The 24,096-nt window shown below is 48.8% G+C and overlaps 1 protein-coding gene across 11 annotated transcripts in view; it reads right to left on the reverse strand.

Annotated features, from left to right (window-relative positions):
* The window catches only part of NAV2 (neuron navigator 2), a 766,131-nt gene that overhangs the window by 112,524 nt on the left and 629,511 nt on the right, over positions 1–24,096 (reverse strand). For 10 of the 11 annotated variants that reach the window (XR_009564890.1, XM_060303433.1, XM_060303429.1 and 7 more), the window contains one exon: positions 18,793–18,915. The exons of the other annotated variant lie outside the window; for it this stretch is intronic. Coding sequence is in view for 9 of the 10 variants with exons in the window: in XM_060303433.1 (XP_060159416.1) it covers positions 18,793–18,915 (123 nt within the window). In the remaining variant the exon portion in view is untranslated. The remainder of the gene's footprint in view (positions 1–18,792; positions 18,916–24,096) is intronic. 11 annotated transcript variants of the gene reach the window in all.

Genomic DNA, 24,096 nt, shown 5'->3' on the forward strand with positions numbered 1-24,096 from the left:
TCCGCATTAAGTTACTCTAAGTCATTTGGTTAGTACTGGCTGAGCTGGGATTTGGGCTGTCCCAGCCAAATTACTTGGGTGATAGGCTATTCCTGGCTCTTAACCACTGCATTTTGCCTCAGGTTTGAGGTCTTGAATCCAAAGAAGCATGAAAAAGAAAAAGAAAGGCAGATGAGAAACGCTGACTTCTCAAAGCCCATTTGGTGGCATCTGGAACAAGAGGGAGGCCAGGGCAGGCCGGCCTGGGGGCTAAAGCTTGTAGCCTGGAGAGCAACCCAGTGGATTTAGATGCTATCTTCTTTCAGAACCACCTTAAGTTACAAGGAGGCCCTGGGGCAGGGAAAAGGGAATTTCTGAGACTAGTAAGGCTGTGCCTCCCAGCGAAGGAGGTTCTGAAAGAATTAACTGTAACCTGATCAGAGCATCAAAACTGCCCTTGGAGCACATGGTTTTATGTTCCATTAGCACCGGGTGGTCATTTCCTCATTGGTAGCAGGGAGAACGTGGGCTGCTGAGGCCGGAGCCACACCTGTCCTAGGGGTGCAGCGAGCTGCACGGGAGAGGAGAAACCAGGACTTCACACGCCCATTTCACAGAAGGGAAACCAGAGCGCAAAGAAGGTGTGGATTACCCTAGAAACTCAAGGTTCCTCTGAAGGACACTAAAGCCTGCCAGGCAAGAGGGCTTCATTCTCCTCCCTGGATCTCAAGAGGCTTCACGCCCATAGCCGTGGTCGGCCCCTTCTAAACCACTAGGAAGAGTGTGTGCGGGCAGTTGGGCATGAACCCCTTACTCTTCCCACCGACAGGGCCCAGTGGCCTCCTTCCTGGAGAAGCAAAAGGCAGAAGCAGGTGTGATTCTTTTACCTGTTGGACTCAGCGGAGCTAACTCAGAGACTGTGGGGAGCGGGTACCGATAGGAGAGGCCATGTCCCACACCTGGCCCTTTGAGTCCCTTGACCCTTGGGAGTGGCTGGGGGCAGTGTGTGGTCATGTGAGATAATGGAGAGGGCTTGTGCACGCAGGTCAGATGACCTGGGTTCGAGTCCTGCTTGCTGTGTGACTCCAGACAAATGACCTAGCCTCTCTGAGTCAGTTGCATCATCTAACTTGAAGGTGGTGGTGACGGTTTTCCCCTCATAGATGGGTATGCAGATGAAACGGAACATCATTTGAATCCAGCGCCAGCGGTTACTAGCTCTGTTTCCCCATCTGTAACACCGAACTCGCCAGCCAGGCTGTGGTGCACACTAATGCAGCTAGCACAAGAGAGGGGAGGGAGGTGCTTGTTATCTTCCACTCTCAGCGACCTCAGAACCCCACCGCTCCCCTCTCCCACCTCCTTCCCGGTTGCAGTGAAGTTCTGGGTCTGTTCTCTGGGTGCATGTCAGGGGGCTCGTTGCTTAGGGCAGAAAGCATTTCTCCAGCCTCCTTCCCTCCCGTTGGTGGGACAGCTGCTGCACCCCCTGGTTTACAACCCATTTATGGCAGGACGCCCTGGTCACCGGGTGTTTGTGTAGTGTTTAATCATTAGGAGGTGGCCGGTTCTAATACGGTAAGCCCCAGGGCATCTACAGATAAGTCAGCTATTGCGTCTATCAGGGTCTGTTTTCAGAAGGCTCCTCTCAGAGGGCACAGGGATGACCTCTGACACAGCCTGGAGATGGGGGAGGTGACTTCTGAAGGGCACTGTGGGACACGGCTACTAGAGATGAGGCTTTAGGGATCCAAGTGAAGCACCGGCCAGCCTGCAGAGATGGGACTTCCTTTCCCTCTGTCGCATTTCCCTCCCTGCCAATCCTGGACTGTCCTTTACCCTCCTCAGCACTCAGATATCCCACTCGTTTCCCAAGATCCACCTCAAAGTCCCCTCTCCTCCAGGAATCCTGCTCTAGCGCTCTCGTTCTGACCTCTGAATCAGAAAGCATTGACAGTCCCCTGCCCTTTCCCTCAGTTGCTCACGACCTGGTCTTTGAGATAACGGAGAAGCCTTTGGTTTTTTTTAAAGAAGGCGCCACTCCAGACCCCTGTGTACCCACAGGGTCAGCTCAGCACCCTACACGTGCTAAGTCCTGGTGAGCGCTCCACTGGATGGAAGGGACAGTCACACTACAGTCATTTCAGTCAGGCTGGCACCCGATCCTTCACTGAAGACCTACTCTGTGCCACCCACCCAGCTAAGGGCTGAACCAGTGCTGGGAGCGAGAAAAACAACCATGTTCACAGTGAAAAGCCAAAGCCTCGAGCTGGGGAAACGTAACTCATCTGGTAAAACAGGAGTTCAGTTTAACAAGTGCTGACTGAGCACCTACTGCGTGCCCAACACTGTATTATCAGGTCCTGGAAACCCAATGATAACTAAGATAATGCCTGTCTTCGAGCTTCATATAGAGATAATAGAAAAAAATAACAGTTACGATTTTGTTAGACGTTAAAGGATTGCATGGGGCCCTTTGGCAGCTCCCAGGAAAGAAACTTACTTTGCCTGAGACGCCTAGTAAGGAAACATTGGAACCGAACGCTGAAAGAAGTGTATGTGTCAGTTAGCCTCGCAAAGCAGGGCCAGGAGAGGGCATTCTGAGCAGAGGGCCTTCCACGGGCAAAGGCACAGAGACGTAGAACACCGTGGAGTGTGCGAGAAACTGTGAAAGGTTTGGTGCTGCGGATTATGAAGTGGGAAGTGAGGCTGGTGTGGCGCTCGGGGCCAAGGTTGGGGGGACAACATTAGATGCTTCTAAGCAGGTGAGTGATGCCCTGATACGTGCGGTCAGATCGGCACTGCGGGTGCGCGCGGGCTAACGTGTGGAGCAACAGGACAGTGGCCATAAGAGCAGAGGGACTGTGCCTGGAAACACAGCACGTGAGAACACGCCATGAAGCGGTCGGAAGCGCGATGCTGAGGAGGCCCAGCTCTCTGGCCCCAGTGGAGCTCAAATCAGAAGTCTGGGGGCTGACCCTGGTGGCACCAGCACTGGCATGGTGGCTGGGTCATTAGCATGACAAGCGCTGCTTATGGACAGAGGCCCTCCGCTCCAGACTTCCTGCAGGGACATTCAAGGCCAGAGCCCGCATTAACTCTTACCAGCTTGCTGGCCTTGCCCTCTAGCCCTTTATCCCAGATCATTAAGAGCACAGCCCTCTGGGAGGCTACCTCGGGGCCCTTGTTTAAAGTGAGAAGCAAGGACATTTAATTGCCTCAGCTAGACACCCTGCTTTACTCCCCGCTCCCCTCCCCTCCATGCCCCCTGCCTGGTTAGCACCCCAGGCGCTCCCATAGCACAGCCCACAGCCTGTGTCTTGAAACATAATCGGTGTGTGTTCTAAGGCCCTCCTCAAATTATGGCTCTGATCTTTACTTCCAAATGAAGAGCTGGAATTATAGCCTGGCTCCGAGAGACATTTAAATCCACAGGGTCATAAACCCTTTCAAGTTCTGTTTCAAGACCTTCGTTGGGGATTTTAACAGGTTTGCACCTCTGATGTTGTCCTGCTGTGGTCAGCCTGCTGGTCTCAAGAGTGGGGCCTCTTGCCAGGATGTGGAGTGTGCCGACTACTACAGCTTTCGGCAATGACTCATGGGGGGCTCTGGCCTTAAATGACACCTTCTGCTTTTGCTTCAGCCAGAGTTCCCCGAGGACAGGAGAAGTAGGGGGACAGGAGCTGAGTGAGACTGTCCCGCAGAGCAGAATCACCAAGAGGAGGGTATGCTGTGGCACAGAGGTGATGCAGGCAAGTGGCCACAGTGCTGGACCTGGGGTTGGCAGGACCTATACTTCCATCCTGGACCCCCAACTTAGGCACCTGGACCTTCCGGTGTCTCTTTCCTCACCTGTGCAGCTGGTATTCTAATCCTTTACAAAACAAAACTGGCTGCTGCTTACGGAGGGTGTTTAACTGGGCTCAGCCTCTGTGCTAACATTACCCCTGCACTACTCTAATTTACTCTGCACAGCAACTCTACGAAGTGGAAGTGGGCTCGTTATTAGTTATTTTATAGACAAGGACATGGGGGCTCAGGATGGTTAAGTTAATTGATCTCTGTCATGTAGCTGGGAGGCAGCAAAGCTGGAGTCTAAACATGTCAGGGGGTTGCAGGTTTGAAATCCTTTTTCCGGGAAGGATAGTGGGCTGGGTCGAACCATTCAGTCTCACACAGGAGAAGCTCCTGGATACCAACAAACCATTTTCTGAATGCAGGTTGGGGCCATGGTCAACTTAACTTGAGGACTGGATGAGGACTGAGTGGGATGGATCACTATAAGCCCCAGCACCAGGATTGATTTGTGTTGGAAGTAAGAGTTGTGTTTTGTTTTTTGGGTTTTTTTTTTTTTGCAGTACGTGGGCCTCTCACTGCTGTGGCCTCTCCCGCTGCGGAGCACAGGCTCCGGACGCGCAGGCTCAGCAGCCATGGCTCACGGGCCCAGCCGCTCCGCAGCATGTGGGATCTTCCCGGACCGGGGCACGAACCCATGTCCCCTGCATCGGCAGGCGGACTCTCAACCATGGCAGTAAAGTTGTTTACCACCACTGATGCCTCATTCTGACTGGTCAGTGCCTGTTCTGGTTGGCCAGTGCCCTATTCTGATTGGTTAGCACCTGTTCTGGTTTGCCACTGCCTTGTTGCCCTTGTTCTGACTGGAGAGTGCCCTGTTCTGGTTGGTTGGTGCCTGCACCTCACTGGCTTTAAGTATTTTGCATATGGTCCCTGCATCACAGAGCCAGACAGTCATTCAAGAACATATGTAATGAGCACTCTTCTGAGCCAGGCACTGTGCTAGGAAGGAGATTCACCTGCAAACAGAACTGACGTAGTTTATGTTTTACTAATACTTACAGTCTAGTGCAAAGACATAACAGACAAATAAATGAAAATGAACGAAAATGCAAATAGGGATGTGAAAAAATCAGACTGGATGCGCCAGAAGACACTAACAGCTGAGACCGTTAGAGAGGGTGGTCAGGGACCTTCCCTGAGAGATGGGTGAGATGTCCGAGTTGATTCCTGAAGGATGAGAATGAGTCAGCCTTATAAAAAGAAAGGGGGAAGTGGGAGAAGCACATTCCAGGCACAAGGAATAGCACATGCAAAGGTTCTGAAGGGAGACATCTGGCAAGTTCAAGGGCCTAGAGGAAGGCATGAGTTGGGGAGGGGAAAGTGGAATGAGGTGAGGCCAGAGAGACAGGCAGGGACTAGAACATGCTCTACCCTGGAGACCATGGTAAGAAGGATGGATTCTATTCTATGTGCAGTGGAAATCCACTGAGGTAAAGTTATAGGCAGGGGGCAGAGGAGATCTGATGTATGTGTTAAGAAGATCACAATGGCTGCTGGGTGGAGAAGGCACCACACGAAGGCCATGGAGGAAACAGTGAGCCCAGTCAGGAGGCCACAGTGGGAGCTCAGTGAGAGGTGATGGCAGCCTGGACCCCTGTGACGGCAGATGAGAGACAGTGAGAAGCAGAGAGATCTGAGAGATCACTTGCAGGGACTATGCCCAAGATTGGCCAATAGACTGGATGGAAAAGGAGAGGAAACCTAAATATTCAGCAAGTCTTATTAATCATTCTTAGGATACTGTAAATTAATTATACAGCAAACATCTACTACTGTATATGCCAGGCCCGTGCAGAGTCCAGGAATGCTGAGCAGAGTAAGATACCATTCCGGTTCCTCCCTTTAGTTTAGCGTTGGCGGACCACACCTGGAAGCAGACAATTCCGAAGGCATGTTACACGCTACCAGAGAGCAAAACACGGGTTACCGGGAGACCCTGTCTGGGGTTAGGGGAGGAGAGGAGAGGGCAAAGAGGCTTCCTAGGAAAGGCAGGGCTGGGGCCAGTCCTGGAGCATGAGTGGGGGTTACAGAGGTAAGGGAAGCCAGGAGGTTATTCCTGATTATTCCAGGAGAGAGATTATTCCAGGATCCATGGACTACTCATCACTGGCACACCCTCCTCTTTTAGAGACGGGCAGCACAGTACCCCAGGGAGAACATGTTTCTGGAGTCCGACAGACCAGGCTGGAATCTGAGCTCTGCCACTCACTGCCCACGTGCCCCTGGGCAAGTCACTTAGACCCACTGACCCAGGACTTCTCAACTGTGACATGGGGATAACTCCTCCCTGGGTCCCCTGGGAGGTTAGAGCAAATATGTAAAGCATTTAGGACAACACCTAGAAGAGTAGCTGTTGCTGACAATGAGGCTCAGAGGCCAGGACCACAGACTGCAAACTGCCGAGAGTCCCATGGAGGAGTTTAGACAGCCTCCCAGGGACCTCCATCCCTGGTGTACCCAGAGCTCTCACGAGCTGCTCCCACACTTGTCCCTGCAAGAGCTCCTACAGAACAAGGCAGAGGGTACCTGGAGGTCTACCCGCATCTGCCTGCCTGGTACTCAGCGTCTGGCTGATGGCAGGACACCCAGTGTGGCCCCTGCACTCACCCTCTGCAGCCACCTGTGTACCCTGTACAAGACAACACATGAGAGTCCTGCCCAGCCAAGATGCCCTGGGATTCTGCTGCACGTCTCCTCTAGGGCTTCAACTGCCGCACCCTCGTGGGTTACCCACGGGTCCATGTCCCGGAAGCCCAAAGAGGCAGCCAGGGAGGCTTGTTTTTTTTTTTTTTAAAGCCTCATTTTGCCACCAGAGGTGTTGTGAGTGCCTCTCCCCAAATCTCAGGGTAAGCTAAAGAGAGAGGAGACGACAGGAATCCTTGAGTCAGGGGCTTCGAGCTCACCGAGGCATGCAGCCACCTCACCTCCTTCAGTCCCCATTTAGTCTCCTCCACACAACCCTGCAACATCCCTCAAAATGTCCGAGTCCCTCTTCAGATCTCATTTCAGGCAATTTTACAGAACTGTGCACCACGGATTAACGAGGGGGATAAATCACAGTGCTCAGCGGACAAGGGAAAACAACAGGGCTGCAGCTGGAGCGCACGAAGCCGGCCTCCTTCTCCTTAAGTCCCAAGACACAAAAGCCATCGGGGTCTATGGCAGAGGCCACTCCCGGAGAAGACAGACCCTGAAGGTCGCCAGGTGTGACCGGTAGGACAAAGGCAACTCTGAAGCCTCCGCTGGACGTTCTGGCACTGAAGAAGTTAAATGTTCCTACAGAAGAAAATAGGACTCCCAGGGCTTGAAGCATCCCCAAATTCTTCTTAAGGAAGAGCTAGAGTTCCCTCCGCAGCAGCAGAGCCTGGCCTGAGCCACAGTCTCTGGCATTCCTATGACCCAGCCTCCAGATGGGAAAAACGAGAGCTGGGAAGAGGACCGTCTCAAAGGTCAGTGGTCCCCAGGCCGTCACCTTTGCAAGCACCTCAGCTGGTGCAAAGCACTAAGGAGATGCTCGCCCATCACTCATGTAGCTCCCAGTGAGGGTCACCTTCTGGAAGGATGGCACTGAGCCTCTGAACAAAGGGGAAGCAAGCACAACGACGGAAAGCAAAGGTTTTGTGCCCAGAGAGACCTGAATTCAAATCCTAACTTTGCCCCTTACGGCACTGTGGCTTTAGGAAGGAATGTCACCTTTCCGAGTCTGCTCCCTTATCCGTAAAGCTCATGGTCTTACATAAACCCATTCCCAGTTTTGCCCTCTAGGACTCTGGCATACCACACAAAGCCTGCCAACTGCATGAAAAAACACAGTGCAGGGAACTCCCTCCAAGCCCACCGACACTGCTCATCCCCAAAGCTGCCCCCTCCCCTCTGGACAGGCAGAGGCCGCTGCTAGTGGCGATTTAGGGAACAATGCCCTCCCAAGTCTAATTAAATCCTGAGTCAAAACACCCACCAAAATAAATACAATTCACTGCTTATCAGTCACTTGGAATTTTATCTCAGTGAAAATAAGACTACAATCCCACGAGCTTCAACTTCTAATATAACTTTGGTGAAGCTCCAAGTTAGAGCAAAATCCATTATCACGTGTAATAGATTTTCTCCAAAGCGTCAGAAAGGTACATGTCCCCAGCACTCCCGGTCACAGCTCTGTCTGCCCTGCCTTCTTCCCCTTTTGCAAGATTTCATTCGGTCCTTCAGCCCTGGGCGTTCATCTGTGCCTGCCGTCAGCGACACTGCTACCGACCTCTCTCTCCCTAAGTGCCTCGTGGCTTAGCTTTGAAGCGCAGTAAGGATGGACTTTGAGGCTTTCTCTCCTCTGGAAGAAGAGGGGCCCCTCAGCCTGCTGAGTCTGCACACACCAGGGGCCCTGGACGAGCACACTGCGCTCCTAACAGAAACGCCATCGCACGACGACACCTGTCATCGAGATCATTAGAGCCGAAAGGTTCGTGGGGTCCCTGCCCTGTGTGCGTGAGTCACAGTCCTGAGTCATTCTGTAACTCTGTCCTTCAAATGACAAACAAGAACACCGAGTCCCAGGAACTCAAGGCCCTTAAACGTCGGCAGATCTGACTGCACGGATGAAGGAACGAGGGGTTCAGGGAGGGGAAGCATCTTGCCCCCGATGTTCTGGTGGCAGAAGCAGGTCTAGGACAAGGACTCTTGATTCCTAGTGCACTCCCTCCCTTACTGCATGGACTGCACTCATCCTTACCGAAGAGATAACGTGCGCTTTCATCAGTTACTGAGTTCACGCTCTCCAAACTCACGCCGAGATGACTTTGCTCCCCAAAGCCTGGAGGACAGAGCAGTCACTGGGCCACAAGCCATCTCCCCAGACCTGGATTTCCTCACTGGCAAAGTGCGAGAGGGCTGCGGCTGGTGACTCTGAAGGGCGCTCTCTCACCCAGGCTTGCATGGTAAGCTTCTCTTTGGAGAGGCAGCCTTGGGAAAATACATTTACATGCAAGGTAACCTTGAACGGAAACACAGCTGTCCAGCATGACCAGCCTAAAGGCTACGCTTAACCAGGAACACTTCTCCACAGCCGGTGTAAGAGCTCCTTCTACACCAGGCTTATTTCATCAGCTCCTGCATTTCGGTCACAGAAATCACAGCTAGGCTGCTCTTCAAACATGACAAAGGATATTAAAGGAAACAAAAGGAAAATCCCAAGTGGAGAATGAAACAAGCAGGCCTATTTTGACACTTGGGTAATATTTTTAAAGGATCTCTCAAATCATCACTGAAGGAAAAGAGACCTCCTGCATTTCGTTACAGTAACAACAAGTTCCCAATGACATTTAGCCCTCAGGGCTACCCCTGGTCCTTCCAGTTCCCACAAATCTCTTTGGCACTTGGCACACGGTGTCATGAGTGCTTATTAAGGCTCCTCTCCCCTCAATTTGACTGCAAGCTTCCTGAGGGCAGGGACAATATCCTGACTCACCTTTGGATCCCCCGGGCCTGGTGCATGGGAGATGCTCTGTCAATATTAAATAGTCATCAGCATTTTCTATAAGCTGTCACATATCAAGATACAGGCCAAATACTTTGTTGAAATGCAACTGACCCGTAGCATTGTCTAAAATTCCTCAGCCAGTTCAGTCAGCCGGTTCCTCATCTATGGGCTCACCCTCCCCGACCGAGGCCATCAGTCAGACTAGGCGCCATGGTGCCCAGCATCTGATAGGTATGTAGTGAATATGTGATGAAATGCATGATTCAGAGTTGGTTGCACAATGCGGTGGGGTGGGGGCAGTATTAGGCTCAGGCTGCCACTTGTAATGTAATAAAGCAATGATAGTCACTAAGGAGTTCTCCACATGTTTTGTTCTCACAGGCACCTGGCAAAAATGTCCTTCTCTTCACCTTTGAATTTAAGTGTACCCCTGACTTCCTTCGGCCAATGAGGAATGAGTGGAAGTTACAGGGGCCATTCCTGGACAGAAGCTTTGAGAGGCAGTGTGTCTTCTCTTTGCCATGGACATTGTCAATGCTCTAAACAGTCGCCTCTCTGGCACCCTGGGTCCTAGGGTGAGAATGATGTACAACGTAGCTTCCCACTGATCTGCAATGGCCAGATACTGAGGGTGGGTCTTGGGAGTTGTTTGTTATGCAGCACAACCCAGCCTATCGTAACTGAGGCAAAGACTGGCCCAGGTACTTGGATTAAAACACACGATGTTATTTTCTGTGCCAGGGCACAGGTGTAGTCAGGTGTAGTCTGAGTTTGGGTGTAGTCTGAGTTTGGGATGGGGGCCTATGTTTCAAGTTTCTGGGGGAGGAAGCACAGAAGAAGGTGCCTCATTTGGTCTTTTTCTTTTTTTTTTTGGCCACGCCCCATGGCATATGGGATCTTAGTTCCCCGACCAGGGATCGAACCCATGCCCTCTGCAGTGGAAGCGTGGAGTCTTAACCACTGGACCGCCAGGGAAGTACCTGGTTGTTTCTCTTTGACCTGTCATTCTTACAGGCTCCCGACGCGCAGGCTCAGCGGCCATGGCTCACGGGCCCAGCCGCTCCACGGCATGTGGGATCTTCCCGGACCGGGGCACAAACCCACGTCCCCTGCATCAGCAGGCGGACTCTCAACCACTGTGCCACCAGGGAAGCCCCTGACCTGTCACTCTTGCTTTTGTATTGCTAGATGTCTTCTCATTCATACTCTGGACAACCATCAAGTCTCCAAATTACCTTTAAGCAACTACTGAAAAGGCACCACCTCTGGAAAATGTGCTTTGGGGAGTAACTGTCCTCCCTGCCGCCTAGCACACACACACTCCGATGTGCTTCTCCTATGGCAGACCCTAGAACAAAGCTGTGAAGTCGCGCAATATAAGGGAGTGGACGGTTCTCGTGGGGCCACTTTTCTGCCTTTTTTTTTAAGGTGAAAACACTGCATGGATGAGAAACGATACTCCACAGACGATTCTTTCTCTTCTTGTTACAACCCCCCGGGAGAATTCCTTTGTGGCTTAAGGTGCAGATGGTTTGCTTCCTGTCAGCACTGCTCCCCATTCAGCACAGGTGGCCTCTACCCACCCATTCCACATGCAGCCGCTCTTACTTAAAAAGGAAGCCAGTGGTACCAGCAGAAAAGAGGCCCTTGGGAAAGGCCAATGCAGTAATTATTATCCTGTTACCACGGAAATAGAGGTTTGCCTCTAAGGCTCCTTTTATGAGCTTTAAAATGAAAGTGACTTTCACTCTCTCCTACTTTGTGTTCTCTTGCTACACAGGGGCAGGAGAAGAAAGGGAAAAGGGATGGAAAAGAAACACAATGAAGATCATTGATGCTGGGCACTGTGCTAGAGGCATTTTCTTATTCGAAGAAAATGCGTATAACCCTGGAATGCAGGACTAGGAAAATGCTTGGGAGCACTAGTGGGTATAATAGGCAGTTATGAGGCAGTGAGAAAGAAGCCAGGAGTATGAGAGAGGAAGAGAGGGGAGGGCTGGGGGTGACAGAGGGACGGAGGAGGGGCGGAGGGAGAGGGGGAGGGGGAGAGAGAGGGAGGGGAGGGAGGGAGAGAGGGAGGGGGGAGAGAGAGAGAGAGAGAGAGGGAGGGAGGGAGAGAGGGAGAGAGAGAGAGAGAGAGGGAGAGAGGAAGAGAGGGAGGGAGAGAGATATCAACTGGTTGAGCCAGGCAAGGCAAGATGAAGACAAAATATTATGGGAACAGTCAGGAAGGCAAAGTTCATTTTCACTTAGTCCAGTAGTAATCTCAATGCTGAATTACCACGCAAATACGCAACCATGTAGGACCATATCTGTATTCTCAATTTTCTCCCTTTTCTACATGTCATATTCTAACTTACATTTCCTTCTGTCCTAATGTTTCATTCTTTTAATTTACAATTGTTCTTTTACTATACATAGTTACTCTAAGCTGTTACGGAAAGAAGAAGGCTTAACTATTAGTTAATTAAATATAGAGGTAAGAGACCTGCAGAGGGCTAGAGGCCAGATTGCCCTGAATGGCTTGCAGGCGGAAGAATAATCAGTGTATTTATCTTTGTCCCGTACTTTATAAAGCACTTTCCCTACCATCACCTTGGGCCCTCCTCACAACAGTCCTGTGAGGCATGTGTGAATACTGTCCTAATTCTAGAGACAAACCCCCCGAGTTTCGACTAGACCTAGGGTCCCTCTACAGCAAACTCCATGTCTTCTCTTTACTCCACAGCTGCCTTTCAAAATAGAAATGAGCTGGTCTATATCAGCGCTGCCCAAAAGAACTTGCTGCAGTGATGAAATGTTCTCTATCTACTGAAGAGTGTCTGCATTCTCCAATAGGGTGGCCCCAAACCACGTGGGACCTGGGAGCACTTGAATGTGGCTCACGTGACTAAAAAGCCGACTTTTAATTTGGTTTATTTAACACTGCCATGGCCACATCCCACTGGGGGTCCTTACACTGGCGGTACAGATCTTTAGTCCCTCACTCCCACGACATGAATGCAGGAGCAACAGGGCTCAAATACTGGCAGCCAGAGATGGCATGAAGTGCGATTAGTGATAAAAGGGCAAACCCTGCCCCCTTGGCTTCCTCGGTGATGGCAGGAATATTAGGAAATGACAGTGCTCAAAAGACACAGAGAGGAGACAGCGAGGGGGAGGGAGGGAGCATTTTAGGGGAGCCCTCCTTTGACCATGGCTCGGCCAAGTAGGCCTGCAGACCCCCAAACTCTGGGTAGAGAAACTCCAGCAATGCTTCAGGGACTACAGTGGTAAGCCGGCAGCAGGGAGAATTCTTCAAATGACTGCAGGATCTCAGTAGGTTCTGTGGGCCCTGGATTTCCGGGATCATTAAAAGGAAGGATCAGCCCTGGCCTAGGATCTTACAATTGTGGACCCCTTCTCCAGCAAACCACCCAAGTTGGCAGCAGGTCAGAATCTACAAACAGGCATCCCTCCTCCAAACCTGCAAGGAGGCTAAGGGGTAAACTGGCCCAGCACTGTGTAAGAAAGACCTTTTCTTTGAGGCCTGAAATCATGATGGGATAAGGGATGAGGGTCAGCCCATCTGCAGTATCCCTGTGAGAAAAGTGTGGAATGGAGGGAGAGGAATCAAGAACTATTCCCTCTTCCCTCTTAATGCAAACTGTTTCGCATTGTCCCTTAAGGATGGAGTTCGCCTTTCCAGGCATCTGGGCATAGTTTACCTTTGTAGTGAGTAGGGCCTCATTTAACGATGACACTAAGATAAGGGCTGGAACTAGGGAAGAATCCCTGCACAGAGGGCTCCCTGAGCGGGCAGTATGGCAGGTGGTTAGAGCCCCTGGGGGGTCTGGTGGGCCTGGGTTTCAATTCCAGCTTGGACACGATATACAGTTAGCTGTGTATGCAACCTAACCCTCTCACAGCCTATGAAGCTAGGATAATATCTCCTCTCAAAGGGTCAGGGTTAGGAATTAGTGACACGAAGTTCGTAAGGTGCTTGGCACAGTTCCTGGCATATAGCGATCCATCAGGAAATAGCGGCTACGACTGTTTTTGTCATTTTCTTTTTTTTTAAATTAATTTTTACTGGAGTATGGCTGCTTTACAATGTTGTGTTAGCCTCCACTGCACAACAAGATGAATCAGCCATACACATACAGATATCCCCTCCCTTTGTGACTTCCCTCCCATTAGGTTACCACAGTGCATTAGGTAGAGTTCCCTGTGCTATACAGCATGTTCCCGTCAGTTGTCTATTTTATGCATCGTATCAATAACGTATATGTGTCGATCCCAGTCTCCCAATTCCTCCCACCCCACCCCTTTCCTCCTTGTGTTTTGTTATTTTCTGGTAAAGATGCGTATTAGTTTTCTATTGCTGCTGTAACAAATTATGATAAACTTGGTGGGTGAAAACAATAGGTATGTACTGTCTTACAGTTCTTCGAGGCAGAAGTCTGAATTGGGTCTCATGGACTGAAATCACAGCTTCGGCAGGGCTACGTTCATTTCTGGAGGCTGTACGGGAGCAGAATCTGTTCCTCTGCCCTTTCCTTTTTATACAGGTCCCCCACATTCCTTGGCTGTGGCCCCTTCCTCCATCCTCAAAGCCAGCCAGGGCGGGTGGTATGCCTCTCACACCTCATCACTCTGCCCCCTCTCCTGCCTCTTCCACTTTTAAGGACCTTGTGATTACATTGCGCCCACCTGGATGATCCAAGGCACTCTATCTCAACGCCAGCTGATAAGCAACCTTAATTCCCCTGGCCATGTAGCGGAACATAGTCACAGGTGCTGGGGCTATAGTCGGGGACATCTTTGTGGGGCCACTGTTTTCCTTACCCCAGGCTTGGAAGGGAGGACGAGGGGAGAAGTCATTCCCATCTGTGCTCCCTCTAGCCTGCATATCCCAGCAGGGGCGATGCCTAAGAAATAGCTGGGTTGGGGACCTACCACATGGTGAGGGCCCCTATCAATTGCATCTTCTGGCTGGGGCACTCTGGCCTGGATTCAACTCCTTCCTCCAGGTCGGGCCTGAATCTGTGAATGTGTCGCCAGGAGGCCACGTTGTTCCACACAAATCACAAAGCCAAGCAGTGCCCTGGGCTCGTGGAGATCCTGCGATGCTCTCACCGAGGAAGGAGGGCCTGGCTCGGCAGGCTGGTCAAATACCAGGTTGCATAGCTACACCCTCACACTGTGGGACTCCCTGTTCAAGCTGAAGCCGGGACAGCTCTAAGCACCAAGGCCTGGGTCCCAAATGCAGACAGTCCAGTTTATACAATGACTGAAGCCCAACTGAAATGCCATCTCAATACCTAAAATGTGCAGAATTTGCAGGGCAATGAAAATCTTGTAACAAGGGAAAAACAAAACAAAACAAAATAGTTTCTCCTTCCTGTTTGGTGATGTCAGAGGGCAATTTTCATTTTGTTCAAGTCTCAGGCTGACGTTTTAACACGCGGCATTAGTTTTTCTATTTTTATGACTACCTAAATTAATAAAAGCAACTGGTGTTCAATAAGTGTTTTAATGGTTGAGAAGAAAGTTACCAAGTAATGCAAAGTCCTCCTCAGCATCTATGTGCACAGAAGCCTGGCTTCTGTCCTCCACGTGCTCTCAATGACACGTACATGACCATCAGGGGAGCATCTAACTGTCTGAATCCACTGCTCGCTAAAGCATGATGCCGCAAAGGGCCACAGCGGTGCTTCGGGGGGACAAAGAAAGGGATGGGTTCCGAGGAGACAGCAGTGCGTGCGACCAGCCGGAGATCCACAAACCATGCGACTGTGGGCCCAGCCCCTGGGCCCTCCTTGTTGTTTTTTCCTTCCTTCTCCCAGGCTGCCAGCCCACAGACCTCCATGCCAAAGCTCTCTTTAGTTATCTGTTATCTGGGGCCAACAGCTTGTAATAAGCCACCTCTGTTTGTCCCTTTTGACCCTCCCTTCTCAGACAGCTGGCTCTAGTGTGCTGCAAGTTCCTCCTGATGACTATTAGGTAAAAACTAGAGCCCACGGGTGGCAACCCTAAAGAGTGACAGGAGTTCAAGGACAGACTTGGCAACTTGAATTTACGATCGTCATTTATTATTTCTCAGAAGCTGGCTGGTGACATAACGAGACTCACTAACAGATATGGTCTCTGTTTCCCAGACTCTGAAGGTACACATTCCTATCAGTTACTTTTAATAACCCTGAAGATACCCCAGCTAAATCCCATCGCCAACAGCCACGGCCTGCCTGGTGCCTGGTGGGTCAGCGTCCTTTAGGGCCTTCCCCCCCGGAGAGCTGTCCTTCGGGGCTGCACTGCCAAGGTCAATCAATGATGTTCCTGTTTGCACTGTGAGGTGATCCGCCCTTCTTGTGCTTGCCTTCCCTTTGCCGAGGGCTCATCAGAAATCATCTCTCAGTACTTTTCCTATTTCCTTTGTAGAACTCATGTAGTTTACTGCTTGTGTGTGAATCCTTAAGGACTGGGCTGTCTTTTTATAAAAAAAACTTCACGGAAATACCTTAGCTCTTTTTTTCAGGTTAAAAGGGAAGAATTCTGGAAAGGTGCTGGGTTCTCTGCATATTTTTTTCACTTGTCTAAATTATTTAAACAACATATTTCCAATTCAAGGATAAGAACAGGATTACCTAGTCTGCAGCCATTTGCATACTTCTTATTTTTTAATATATCTGCACACCGTCTGTGATATTCTTCCTTGATATTTCACGTTAAATCATCCCAAGCTTATACTATCCTTACCCTAAGCAATATTTGTAAAGTCATGGGTTTGAGATGCTAGCTGTAAGGTTTTTATTATTGTTTTAATTACAATTAAAATGTAATTGTTAAAAAGAAGTATTTCCCTGTCTACCATCTAAAATTATTTCCTGTACTATTAATGTTAGCCTCTCACTTTGGGACACCGTCATCTAGAATATAGTTTTGGGAAGAGACTTACATGAGGAACTTGAAAGAAACAAATCTACTGCTATTTCAACTTAGCCAAAGATAAAGAATTCTTATGGTTTGTTTACACTAACTTTGGAGAGTAAAGAAATTTAACATATTCAAGAATAATGCAGAATATCTCACTGCCTACAGGTCAAAACTTTTATATAAAATAGAAAATTTGTAAGCATTATTAAATCCTTTTTTTAAAGCCATCTGAATTCTTCCTTTACAAGTTGGTCAGGGGACTCCCCTGGTGGCTCAGTGGTTAAGAATCCGCCTGCCAATGCGGGGGACACGGGTTCGAACCCTGGTCTGGGAAGATCCCACATGCCACGGAGCAAATAAGCCCGCACGCCACAACTACTGAGCCTGCGCTCTAGAGTCTGCGAGCCACAACTACTGAGCCCTCCGTGCCACAGCTACTGAAGCCCACGTGCTCTGCAACAAGAGAAGTCACCGCAATGAGAAGCCCGCGCACCGCAATGAAGAGTAGCCCCTGCTGGACACAACTAGAGAAACCCCGTGTACAGCAACGAAGACCCAATGCAGCCGAAAATAAATAAATAAGTAAATAAGTAAATTCATTAAAAAAAAAAAAAAAAAGTTGGTCAGTTAATTATTCAGTCTTAAATGATCACATCTGAGCAATTCCAGCTTGGAGAGAACCAGGAGACACTGTTGTCTACTTGGTCCCACCATAGGGGCTGAGCTGGAACAACGGAACAAATGCCACCCATCTCTCCAGTCCCCACCCAAATCCTCCACCTCCAAAAGCAGGAACAAGCTCAGCTGTGATCTATGATCATTCCATTAACCTTGAAATGAAGCATTAAATTAAATTGCCTACTGCAGACTCTGCTTTTGCTACAAGGGGAAAAGGCCTTCACTTTATGCTAATAGATTTACTAAGCAACTCCGTGTTTACAAGAGGATGCAAATAAGCAAAATAATTTAGCAAATTGTGAAATCTCCAGTGGGGGTGTTACAACAACTGATTTTTCTTTTGCTGAAATTTCCTCTAAAGATTTTAGTTATACAGAGCTTTAGCCTTAGAGAGAGCAGTTCTCAAACGGTTCATCTTTCTATAGAATTTTCAAACCAATACTTTAAATAAAATTACAGGAAAAAAGATGACTTGAGCTGGACAAGTCTTTTGTCCTCTCTGGTATCAATCACCACCTTGGATGCTGGGGAGACTCGGAGAAGGACACAGTCGAGTTGGTGGCAGAGCCTGGGCCTTGGGCAGATGCCAGCTTCCCAACAATGAATTCAGCACTCTCCTTACCAGCCCAAGCTTCCAAGTCTTCCCCAGAGAAGGTGAGGATTCCTCTTCAGCAAATTCCCTTTCTGGGGGGTAACTTCAAAATAATGCTGCCCTATTTCTCTGAAGCCAGAGAACTACAGAAGTCATATCACTCTCTGTAAAAAAGTATGTCCTGCTAAGAGAATAGTAAGAAGCTGTGCTGTGATACAGATACTTGGCACAGTGATTTCAAACCACTCATATCAAAATTCCATGTTATGGGGGCTTCCCTGGTGGCACGGTGGTTAAGAATCTGCCTGCTGATGCAGGGGACACAGGTTCGAGCCCTGGCCCGGGAGGATCCCACATGCTGCGGAGCAACTAAGCCCCTGCGCCACAACTGCTGAGCAGCCTCTGCTCACCACAACTAGAGAAAGCCCGCACACAGCAATGAAGACCCAATGCAGCCGAAAATAAATAAATAAAAATAAATTTAAAATTCCGTGTTATGTCTCATCAACCCAGATGTGGAAAGAGGTCAAGTATGCCAGAAAAAATCCTTCAACAGTCAGATCATTAAAGGGTATTGAAATCTAGAAATATAGCACATCAGGGCTGGAAGGGATCTTGGAAATCATACAGTCTAAGCCCCTTCTTTAATAAATTGCTCATGGTCATAGAATTGGTTTGTGTCAGAGTAAAGACTAAAAACTTGGAGGCCAAATATTCTTCTTTATTATACTGTTTTCTGAAGCTCTTTTTGTCTCTGAAGCAATGAAGACCGGTCAAGTCTCATCATGTCAACTACTCAGCATGCAGTGTATAAAGCTACACGGTTAAGCCTTGCCTCCTATCACCAGGCAACCAGAGTATTATCGGGAAGCCTGCTCAGCCTTGGCCAGGAGAGCTCTCTTCTACACACAGACCTTCTGTGCATCACCAGGGACTCTGTTCCTTCCGAGGTGCAATACCTAGAAAGCTGGCTAACAGAGGAAGCAAAGCAGATCCCCAGGGCCTGCTGAACTGATAAAGATGCAGTAGCAACAGTCAAAACAACAACAAAAACTGCCCAGCCTGAGCTCGCTGGGTTCGTGCTGTCAGAAGCACCATCCCACCCAGAAGCAGGATGCAAGAGCTGGTCAGCGGTCCTCTCCCTCCTGCTGTGCCAGCTCCTAACCAGAGGCCCAGCTTCAAGGCCTCCCAACCTCTGGTGGGTTAAGGTAGCACCCATCCGCTCTCACTATCACTGCCCTCATTTCTCAGCCCCCCTGGAATGACCTCCACACCTGAGCAACCCCGAGTGGAGCAGGCTTACCTGTCAGCATCTCCGAGGCCCAGGGAGGTGTTTCTTTGCAGGGTCTCCCGCACCACAGCCATCCCATCAGGGAGCCGGTTCAGGCGGCGGGTGTAGAGGCCAAGTCCACCATCGGTCATGTACCTTTGAAAGAAGAAGAGGATGACGCAAAGGTATGGTTAAGGGCAGGTCCTGTGCCATCCTGCGGTTCATATCCAGAAGTCCTGCACGGCCATCCTGTGCTCTACGGGGGAAGGAACTGAGGCTTTCCCAAGGCTCTGTCACTGATCACAGCACAGGGATAACTCAGCTGACTCAACCCAAAGGATCACCAGCTTGCTAGCAAAAATACGTCGGCTTAATTAACCCAAACTCACAGGAACCTATGAAGCAGAAGGGAACTAGTAAATAAAATTAACTGTCAGATGCATTCATGACATTCTTTTTAATGTCAGCAATTATACAAGCAGGTGTTTTACCTAAGTACTGTGAATGGAACTGACAAGTCATCGGCAAGTCATAGGGAAAAATGTTACAGAACAGTGCAATGGAAAAAGTAGGCAAGCTTTTAAGATGAAAAGAAAGAAAAGATGGAGCATACAAGAGCCAGCTTTGCCGTCGTGGGCAAGTCATTTCTCTGAGTCCTGTGTTTTTCATCTAAACTGTGTGAATATCACAGCCTTCCTGCATCACAAGGTGGACATGAGAATTAGTGAGATAAGGAATATCACAGTGCTCTATAATTTGTATAAGATCGTAGAAACAGAAGATGTTATTAGGACAGTCATCATCTTGAAGTAGCTACAAGGGTAAATTTCACCTCTGATACTGATGTCTTAAGGGGGGTGTCCCAAACTCTCTGAATAACAGTAATGCTCCTTTACTTTTCTAGATCTCTCGGTGATGCCACAAAGCTATCTTCTGATGAAATCAGTCAGGGGGAAGGGGAGACCCCTGAAACTTTCTGTATAGATGGCTGACTATCTATCAATCAGACCAGTTCCTGAAAGATTAGCTACCAGTAGGAGGTAGTTCAGGTCCAAAGCAGCTTTACTTCATGGACCTCTGCTCCTCCACGACACCCCACAAAGGAGACTGCTTGTGCCATCACCCCCATCTCCAGAGGAGAACCAGAATTCAAAGCAAAATTCGAGCAGAGCCAGAATCCAACTCAGATCCCTTTAATTCCCACACGGGCCCCATCAGATTGACCTGCAATGCATCCGAAAGTGCAAGTGATTTGCATGTCAAGTCAAATAATAGGAAGTAAGAAGACCAATGAACGAGTGGTTGTTTTGTTGCAACAGTCAGCCAAGCTCATCATGGAATGTTTCACTGCCTTTGGTATCTTGGCTTTAGAATATATGGCGTAGATCCTGAGGGTTCTCAATCCTTGAGATTCTTCCACCTCTAGTTTAGGAACTTCTTAGGATATATTCTTAGAAAAATGGACTTACAGGATGCTGTGGAGGTTTCCCAGAACCAGTAGGGTCAACTTAGGGTCAGAGAAGAAAGTTTTCACAGAAGCCATCTTGGGTGAGAAGGGGCTTCTGTTTTGGGTCAAAAGAACTCTCCCTTAGGGCAGCTTCCAGGATACCACGTCTGAACTGACTTCTCTGATGGCCCCATTCACCCCCCGTTTATGACATTAATGATCACAACGCCAGCATAATGGAAAATCTGCTGAAGTCAGTCAAACCGATTGTTTGCACCAGTAAAATAACACAACAGACTGGCTTTTTTCACTCAACTGTACGATAAAAACCACCCTGTGAATATACTAAAACCCAACGAATTGTACTCTTTAAAATGGTGAATTTTATGGTATCTGACTTATTCCTCAAGAAAAAGGAAAAAAGAAAACCCAAAAACCCCAGCGATTGCAGCTGCAGTTAAATAATTATCTGTGTAATGACGTTTGGATGCTTGGTTCCCACACTGGATAGTGAACTCCTTGATTGCAGGGACTATTTCATTTTGTTCAAATCTATATCCCATGTGCCTAACACATACTAAGTGCTTAATAAATATTGCTTGTGTTGAATGAAGCCCAAAGATACAGCCATAGGGTGAAGTTTAGCAAAAAACATTTTGGGAGGAAACCGATTACAGGTTCTTCTCGCTCTTAAATGTCAGCAAATTTGACATCTAAGACATATGGCAATTAAACTGTCTACCTGTCAGTCAACCCATCTGCCCATCCATCCACCCACCCACCCAGTCACCCAACAGATGTAGTGACCCTGGGTCCAGTGGTGGACTTCATGTGTGCATCCTACAATTAACATAAGGAGAAAAAAAAGAACACCTACAGAAAAATGCAGTAACTCTGCCAGAGGCTAGACTTTCTAGAGTAAATGTCCTTTCAAGGAGATTTCAGTGGAAGCTCTTCAAAACACAATCTGCTGCACCATTAAACAAGGCAGTTAATTTCGATTTTAGCAAAGTCTACTCGGCCATATAGATAAACAAAAATTTTTCAACTGGGGAGATCTTGTCAAAGGACAAACTAATTTTAGCATTCATTTCCCTGCTGGATTTTTATTGCTGGTGAAACAACACACACGGTTGGGCAATTACACTTACCCGGACATGTAGACGGAGGCCCCCACATACACAGCCCTGGCTTTCTGTGAAGGCCAAGAGCTGGTGAGCATTCCAGAGACTGAAAGCTGAGATGTGCTGCAGCCCCCAGCCCACTAACACCAGGTGCAAGATGGTGGTGTCAAAAACTGACCCCCGATGAAGGTGGGGGGCCTTGGAGAGATGGGACTGGATATGCTAACTTAGCTTGTCAACTGCTGCTGGGAATTCTGATTCTGTTTAGGCAGAGAGGAGGGGAAAGACAAGGATAAATCAGGATCCTCTGCCTTCTCGAATGCACCCAAGACTGAAAGCCAGAATCGAATGTAACCAATGTGACAACGATCTAGTTTCTTTACAAATCTATTTCATTCATTGTGTGTGTGTGTGTGTGTGTGAGAGAGAGAGAGAGAGAGAGAGAGACAGACAGACAGACAGACAGACAGACAGAGAGAGACAGAGGGAGAGAGAGAGAGAGAAAGAAAGAGAGGGAAGGAGGGAGGGAGGAGTCAGAAGTGGTTAAGGAAAAGAGGGAATTTACCTCTTCTCCCAGAGATCTGTAAAAACGTATTCAATCATATTTTTTTTAATATTCAAACTAAATTCTATGTCCTCTCACTGCAAGACAGCACAGCACTGGAGATAGCTGTCACTTGAACCAGACTCACACTCAAGAACTTAAAGTATTTATTTCTAAAATTATTATCCACCAAATACAGTAGTCTGATTTATAAAAAGCTCTGTATATATTTTTAATAACTCTTCTGGTCTCAATGAAAAATATATATTTTTTGGTTCAACTCAAATTTCTACAGGAATTGGCTACTGAATGCATTAATATAGACTGCTGTCAGTTCATCCCTTTAGGAAGCATAATTTTAGAGATGAAGCCGTCACTGGTGTGCCGATTTAAAAGACCAGCCCTCGCCCTGGGAGGTGTAAAGGTTTATGTTCCTGACGGCTCAGGAGGCTGGGAGGGATGGCTGCATCCCATCTCCGGGATGCAGCTTTATCAGAGGCTCCCACTGCGTGGAGATGCAGTGACTTGCCTGAGGTCAGAAGGAAAGGAACCAGCTGATCTAGGGACCGAATCCCTGAGCACCAGGGCTACACTTGCCTTCTCCGTGGAGAAATAAATAATTAGTGCTGGAGCCTAATGAGGTGCTGGTAATATCCTAATGCTGGCTTCCTGGGGTCCTAAGCCACCAAGGCAACTGAAAAATTTCCACACTGTCCTCCCCAGTTCCGCAGTGATGGGTGGAGGTTCCGCTGCTTCCCCAGAGGCTCCTGGATGGAGAGCGGGAGCCTCTGCTAAAGAGACAGGGTGTCTGTGGGGTGTTTTTCTTGCTTTTCAAGGCTGGGGCACCCTGGGGTGGCCCACGAGCATCAGAGTTAGGAGCATGGCTCTACCTTGTCAGCGAGTCCTGGGTTCAAAGTATCCCCTGCCCCTCGCTAGCTGAGGGCCCTTGTGTGTGTCATTGTTAGCAAATACTAACGGTTACTGATCCTTGCTGGGTGCTGTGCTAAGTGCCTCACATAAGTCATGACATCTTCAAAAGAATCTTATCAAGTGTTATTTTTATCTCTATTTTTTAGATGAAGACAAGGAAACTGAGGTCAAGATCAAGTACAGGTAGGTGGGTTCTAATCCCAGCTTTGCCACTTTTGGAGGGTAATTTCTCCAAGTTTCAGTTTCCTCATCTGCAAGATGAGTGAAACTACAGATTAACCTCACAGGGCCGTGGTGGGTAGACTGAGACAGTGTGTATAATGCCCAGAGCCTGCTATATCAGGAGCCCTTAAAATTCATTAGCTGCTGTTACTATCAGCAGCAGCAATGGCTCGTGTCTCTGAGTAGTGACTCTGCAGTCCCTCCTCCCCTTTCAATTCCACAAATATTACGTGCTCTGTGCCAGGCTGGGGTTACAGAGACAGAAAGGTCTCATTCCTGTCCTGCTTAGTGAAGCTCAAAGTCAACAAGGGTCTCAGATATGTAAATAGGTAACTCTCCTACTGCAGGATGAGCCATATTCCAGACGGATGTATGACAGGCTCTGTGCATAAAGGGGAAGGAGTCACAGTTGGCCTTTGAAGGGAGCATAGGAGTTTGCCAGCCAAAGGAGGAGGATCCATCTAGGCACATAGATAACATGTACAAAAGCAAAGAGGAGGGTAAGAGGATGGGAAGTAGTTCACTGTTGCCAGAGCAGCAGGAACAAAGACAGGAGCTGGGCTGCAAGGGGACTGGGGCACAGTCAGGAAGGGCTGGGAGGCCAGGCAGGGCTGAGACGTTTGCCCGGAAGCCAGGGAAGCTATGAAGGTAGTAAAATAGTGAGTAACACGTTTTCGATTCCTCCACCATTCAACACTCCATTTTTGGCAAGCACTGTCTCACTGATATCTCCTGTAGATTTTTCAGAACACGCCACTTGTCCGGATCCTGTCTGAGTCACCCCAGACCTTCGGGAAATGACCAGACTTGCAGGGTAGACCTCACCATCCCTCCATCTAAAAGAGACCTGTGAAGGCAACAAGCCTATGACAAGGAACTTTCTCAACAAAATAGGTGCATCCTGTGTAACGGACAGGAGCTATGAAAAAGCTTTGGAATCTCATAGGACCTGTCAGAACAAATACGCTAAATGCTGAGTCCAACGCTGTCAACAGCTCTCTCCTCCTTCTTTACATGTACATAGTGAGGCAACAATGTAGAACAAGTGAAACTGGCTCTGTGAGTCACCT

Source organism: Globicephala melas, chromosome 8, assembly GCF_963455315.2.
Source record: "Globicephala melas chromosome 8, mGloMel1.2, whole genome shotgun sequence".
Taxonomy (NCBI): Eukaryota; Metazoa; Chordata; class Mammalia; order Artiodactyla; family Delphinidae; genus Globicephala; species Globicephala melas.